The following is a 6444-nucleotide window of genomic DNA, read 5'->3' as shown; positions in this document are numbered from 1 at the left end:
TATGCTATTTGGATTAAATGCACACTTACTTTGGGGTGGATTCAGACGTTTACAACACAGACGTACAAAGTCTGTACCAACGGCCCATAATAGTTATACCATTTTATGGTAGAAACAAATAAATCATTAACTCAATAGGTTGTGGTTGGCTATGAGACATTTTTATAGTATTTTCCTTTTACTAAACACCTTTCCTATTTCTTATCGAATGCTATTATTTACTGTTTAAAAGGTTGGTCTACACAACCCCCTTGCAATGGTAAAATGAGTTTCGACCTGTCTTATATTACTAAAGAACAAAGACTTGAGTGTAATTAATATTGAATGAGGCTAATGTTAGAGTGGGCTATCAGTCCTTGTTTGCTGTGTATTGTGTTTGTTCTGCTGCAAATTTCATTCTAGAATTAGCAACTGTTGCTAAGGAAGCCTGGCAACCAGTGATTGTTTACCCTGGTCTAAGTTGGCGTAACCATTCTCATTGCTTGCTCAGCAAAGTAATAGAGTACAGCAGCAGCCCATGGCAGGGACAGACCGAAGACAGAGGGTTTGGCTCTTCCTGCAGGTCACTATTCAGCATTCTCTTCAGTCTGTGAGTAGTGGTTGTTTATTTTGGCCCCACTCTTGGACACAATATAAGGAATGGCTGAGCACTTTTTGAATGGACGTCGGCTGTGTGTCTGGCTGTGTCGGTTTTGGCGTCTGTAGAACTGCGGTCAAAGTTCACTGCCTTCCAACCGATTTGAAGCATTACTTCTTAAACCTATTTTCTATTTATTGTTTTTTCTCAAGAGCACTAAAAGAGTCAATGAACGTGTTGCTATGCAAAACAACTTCCTTAACAATTTGCCAGCAGTTCATCATCAGAATATTTATAGAAAACGTTCAAGACAGTGCCGGTTGTTTTGTGTTGTTGGTGGCGGCCTTTCTCAAGTAGAACAACAGCATGAATAAAATAAAACACAGGGTGTGCTTGTTTTACACTGCAGGGGCTCCCCAGCGCACCCTGACTCCTCCCATCAACCACCTGCAGACCACGAGGTCACCTGACACCTGTGGAGGGTGGGCCCTGATGAAAATAAAAATCCATCAATAATTTGCGCGTGGCCAAGGGGTCAAGCGACCGTGATGTCATCAGAGACTTGCATGGAGCCAAGCCGTGGTGAGGAGGGGGAGGAGGAGGAGGAGGAGGAGGAAGGGGAGGAGTCTGGGGGAGACACACAAGGAGGAACTGTCCCTGAGAACGAAAGGCTACAGGACGATGGAGGTTCTGCAGAGAGGAGTAGCCAATCACTGAGACAAAGCTGGGATGGAGCGCTAGGTGGGTGTGTGTGTGTGTTTGTGTTGGAGTGTTTGTGTGGGTGAGTGAGCGAGTGAGTGAGTGAGTGAGTGAGTGAGTGAGTGAGTGAGTGAGTGAGTGAGTGAGTGAGTGAGTGAGCGAATGAGTGTGTGTGTGTGCGTGTGTGCGTGTGTGTCTGTGTCTATGTACACAATAATTCCGTTGGCTTAAAACCTGACTTGTCTCTTGGCTGAAAAAATAAGTCCCTGAAGTCAGAGATTCTCTGGATATCTCAAGCAAATGCTTTCAGTGTTTTATCATTTAGCTTATGAAGTTTGTGAAGTCAAGGCCTCGGTACGGAAACGATATGTTTGATAATACCTAAGGAGAGTTCCCTGCCCTGGTGTTTATCTGATGTGTCTGTGGTTAAACGGAGCAGGTGGCTACATGCTGGCATCAAACAGCAACAGGAAGTCCTGCCCCAGGAGGGAGAGGAGGGTCAGGACCCTGGAGCCCCGGGGGTCTAGAGGGCCCTTCTACTACATCGGAGGAGCCAACGGGGCCAAGATGTACGAAAATATACTCAGCAAAAAATAAACGTTTAGCGAACAAAGCGTTTATCAAAAAAAGAATCGTTTCGTGTAAATCATGAAAGATGTTCAAGTATGACCACCTTTGTGTGCGTTGAGCATTTATTCGATATCAGAATGAAAGCGATTTCCTATTTTGTACAATTCAACCAAAAATAATCAACATAAATTACACTTTGGAAGTACCCATGTGGTGTAATGCAAGGCCTTCCTCGTCTTGTGTGAAAGCAGCGTGAGCCGGTACTGTGAAGACAAGGGCTGGCAGCGCATTCACGACCAGCACAGGACAGACTACAAGCTCAAGTGGTGTGAGATCAAGTCACGAGCCAACTACCACCACTTCAGAGAAGGTACTGCTACTTCCGCTGTGTCACTGTAACTATAGCTTTGATTATGTTTTGTAATGAACAACCAATGACTCTTTTCTGTTCCCACACAGAAGGATGGTTCTAGAATTATATCAGATGCATATTATACATATATTATTAGAAATACATACATGGTGGTGGTATCCAATGTTATTTTGATTAATCATAACGAATTTGCATTTAAATAGTGCATTGCAGGGCACTCAAACCAAATTACATCAGTGAGTACTGTTGTGGTTGTATTACACCCAGGGCACCAGCTTCTGTACCAGATCCCCAACAACACTGTTCTGACCTCCAAGATCGGACTACTCAGCAGCCTGCGGGCGTTTGAGCGCGTCTCCACCAAAGTCAACTTTCAGGGACTCAGGTATGAGCTAGTCACTGCTCAATACAATAGTGACTGAAGAACTCAGGTATAACTGGACTTAGGACTCAGCTATAAACTGGTCACTACTCAGTACAATAGTGACTCCAAGACTTCGGTATAAGCTGGTCACTATTCACTATGATTGTTTCCTAATCACTCAGCTCACTTATCACTATCAGCAAACAATAAGCTGACTTTTTTTGCCCATTAATAATCATAACACTCACTTTGAATTAGCATTGAATGACTCCTTGTAGCTCCTCATGTTGGTTATGCGGATTTCCTGTTTGAGTCTATAATATTTCTGTGTTGATTATAAAATGGAGTAAATATGTGCTTGAGTTTAAATTACATTTTTCAAATTCAAAATTTGTGGAACTTCTTACCAAATCCTTGGATTAAGACAAGCTTGTGCGTGTGCTCTGCCCAAGAGGCCAATGCTCCAAGCGAGAGTTTCTCATGTTCACTGTGGGCCCCTTAGCGGGCCCTTGGCACGCACGATGGTGAACAGCACGCAGCCCACAGGCCACGTATCTAACCGCACGGGCGTCGCCTATTCCCGATGATCTCTGCAGGAGGCTGAAGATGGAGCAATTCTTCCCTGACACGTTTCGCCTGGACCTGAGCGAGGAGAGGGAGGCGTTCTTTGCTCAGCAGAACGGTAAAGAGAACCGGAAAAAACACGCTGAACCCGGCGTACCACGACGCCGCCTGAACCGGGTTTCACTCGTGGTTCATGTCAAAGGTCAAATCAAAATCGTATCAAAGTTGATTGATCGTCTGTAGCAGAGAGATGTATTGCCGTACAGAGAAATGCTTCGTCAAATGTCAAAAGGAGGAAAGAGAGAAGGGATAGAGAGATACGAGCACAGAAGTTAGCACTTTAATAGATGTGACAAAAAAATTACAATGGGAGGAGGATTTATAATCCAAACCGCTTGTGTAAATTATTCAACAGTGAACCTAGGTGTCTGCAATCATTAAGATTGCAGACGTTGGAAAAATACCGTTCTCCAGTTCCCTTGAGGACATGATACAATCATCCGGAGGCCATGGGGTTGCCATAGAGACAGATTTGCAGAGGGCAGAGCAACGCACGCACACAGAGACACACAAGGAAGTGTTTCACCGTAGAGGCCAGCAGTCCAAGCACAACACGAATCTTCAGACAGGCGTGTGTATATCCTGGTATACCGTGTTCCAACTGAACAGCGGGCCAAGAAATCCTCAGAGTTCTGCTACACAATGGATCTGTGATGCATGATTATTCGGTTATTTTCCCCAAAGGATTCATTTCATGAGTGTGCAGCTGAGCATCGTACAAACAAAGGAATGGAGGCTTAAGCAGCAGATGAGCGGGAGAAGGTGTCATGCGCCCAAAGGCACTGGCAGTAACTCAGGTTGCCTAGAAACCAGAAGGTTGCTGGTTCGATCCCCGACTCCTCTTAGCAAAATGGTTGAGGTGTCCCCGAGAAAGACGACTAACCTTAACCTTCTCCCGACAAGCTGGCTGTTGCCTTGAGGGAATGAATGTGTGTTTGAATGGGTGAATGCGAGAGACTCGTTTCATAGCACTGAGTGGCCTCAGGCCAGATACACCCGGTATTTGTATTTCTTAGGTTGCATCTTTTATATTTTGTGTATGTATATATAATATTATATTTTATATTATATTTTATTCTTAATATTTGTGTATCTATATCTGGAGTTTGTGACAAAAAAGTATTTCCCTCTGGGATTGTTAAAGTATCTATCTATCCATCTATCTATCTATATATTAAATGCGGTCCATTTCTTCTGGTTGCCAGGTGTGGAGGATGGACATCAGGGGGCATGCGTGTGGATCTGCAAGCCCACCGGGATGAACCAGGGGAAGGGGATCTTCCTCCTAAAGACCCCGGAAGACGTGGCCGGCCTCCGGCTGAGGCTGCAGCAGCAGCAGAGCAGCAAGAGCAACCGGGGGAGGGCAAACATCCGGTCCCCACAGGCACACATCGCTCAACGGTAAGGGCAGCCCATGTGTTCCCTGAGGGGCTCCTATAGGATCCTTATACCCCCATGGTATATATAGGCTTACAGAGCAATGCTTACATGGAAAATCATATTTTACAATTATTAAGTGGACACATATAGACACTAAAACGTTCTACACTGATCATTTATTTGGCTTTTTCTTTTCTTTTTTTACATTTGTTTATTACCTGCAGCACTTTAAGATAGGTGCCATTGATAGGCTTATTTTACGTTGAATGTGTCAGTATTTACTACTGTCAAGCGAAAATGATGACATGAGTCAGCTTTGTTGGAAACTGCGGACTGAGATTTGGTTCTTACAGGTACGTCAACAACCCGTTACTGCTGGAGGGAAGGAAGTTCGATGTGCGGTCCTACCTCCTCATCGCCTGCACGGATCCGTACATCGTCTTCTTTCGCCATGGTTACGCTCGATTGACCTGTGACCCCTATGACCCGAGATCCAACAATCTCACAGCCCACCTGACCAATCAGGTAAAACCTTCTTGGAGGCCACTTCCACTTAAGGGCTTATGGCGTGTTGTCCGTTCTGTTTCGCGGACAAATTGAAACCATTGGGAAATGTTCAGTGGGAATCTCACCTAAAATAATTACAAAAGTAATTTCTCGACCAACATTTTGCAACATTTGGTTTCCACGCTGCTATTCCTCCTGTCTCTTGCGCCCCCTGCTGTCTGTCCACAGTACATGCAGAAGAAGAACCCGATGTACAGCGTGCTGAAGGAGGACACCGTGTGGTCCATGGAGAAATTAAACGACTACGTCAACGACACATACAGCGTTGCTAAGGGTCTGCCGAGGGATTGGATAACGGGCGACTTCACTGTAAGCCTCGAGGGGCTCATTATGATTTTAATGATTGTTGTTGTGCAAGGGTCGGTTTAAAATAGGGATTAGGATGACCTCATTTATTCAAGAAGGTAGATATGTTATCTCTATCTTTTGTTTGAAATAGTATGGTATGTTAAAGTCCTTTGCTCCAAATGAAAATATCACAATTTCTTACCAAAGGACTATAAAAAAGATTGGAAAATAAACCAACATTTTAACCAACCTGTTTCTGTGATATTGATCTGTCTCTTGGGTTCTCTCTGTGCCAGAGCTCCATGAAGCAGATCATGTTCCAGTGCTTCCTGGCAGTTAAATCCAAGTTGGACCGCAAATTAGGCCTGTTTGACCTGCTCGGTTGTGACTTCCTCATTGACGAAGAGTTTAAGGTGCGTAGGTTTCCATTTCCCCTAAGACGCCTACAACTACCCAGGGCGCAGTTTTTCGTGGGAACGCTAAAGACATGTTCCCAATAAAACCAGTCAGGCCACATTTTGTTAGAACGTTCATAATAAAAGTAGTCCTCTTGCACAGCGATACCACAGGTCTCCTGCGGTCGCTCTTTGTGGAACCCTTCATTGGATTGCGGACCCAATCTTGTCTTGTTGTCCTGGCAGCCAAACCATAAACATAAAACCAAACCCTAACCCCAGAATATGGAAGCTTTGGTGCAACCCTCCCTCGGGCCTGATGTCTCCGGTGTGTTGGGTCCTAGGTGTGGCTGTTGGAGATGAACTGTAACCCCGCACTGACGACCAACTGTGGGGTCCTGCAGGACGTGGTTCCCAGCATGCTGGGGGAGACGCTGGGTGGGCATCACCTATTAACACAGTGCAGTGAATTACATTTTGGAACATCATAGAGGGTTTGAAGGCGTTTGAGGCTTTCCTCGCTCTACCCAAAATCGCACTACCTAAAAACTCTCTCAAAATGATTATGATTCAAACACAATTATTTTTTTAATCAAAATACCTATTA

General features: G+C 44.7%; 1 protein-coding gene across 1 annotated transcript in view; it reads left to right on the top strand.

Moving 5' to 3' along the window:
* The first annotated feature begins 483 nt into the window (after nucleotides 1-483).
* ttll10 (tubulin tyrosine ligase-like family, member 10) overlaps nucleotides 484-6444 on the top strand; it is a 7442-nt gene continuing 1481 nt past the window's right edge. Inside the window, exons 1-11 of the mRNA XM_030361790.1 lie at nucleotides 484-589; nucleotides 987-1318; nucleotides 1716-1845; nucleotides 2098-2216; nucleotides 2487-2604; nucleotides 3180-3265; nucleotides 4413-4608; nucleotides 4941-5112; nucleotides 5323-5463; nucleotides 5739-5855; nucleotides 6182-6275. Coding sequence (XP_030217650.1) covers nucleotides 1126-1318; nucleotides 1716-1845; nucleotides 2098-2216; nucleotides 2487-2604; nucleotides 3180-3265; nucleotides 4413-4608; nucleotides 4941-5112; nucleotides 5323-5463; nucleotides 5739-5855; nucleotides 6182-6275 — 1366 coding nt within the window. The 5' untranslated portion in view covers nucleotides 484-589; nucleotides 987-1125. The remainder of the gene's footprint in view (nucleotides 590-986; nucleotides 1319-1715; nucleotides 1846-2097; nucleotides 2217-2486; nucleotides 2605-3179; nucleotides 3266-4412; nucleotides 4609-4940; nucleotides 5113-5322; nucleotides 5464-5738; nucleotides 5856-6181; nucleotides 6276-6444) is intronic.

The sequence above is a fragment of the Gadus morhua genome, chromosome 7, assembly GCF_902167405.1.
Source record: "Gadus morhua chromosome 7, gadMor3.0, whole genome shotgun sequence".
Classification (NCBI taxonomy): domain Eukaryota; kingdom Metazoa; phylum Chordata; class Actinopteri; order Gadiformes; family Gadidae; genus Gadus; species Gadus morhua.
This window is presented reverse-complemented; position numbering and strand designations above follow the sequence as displayed.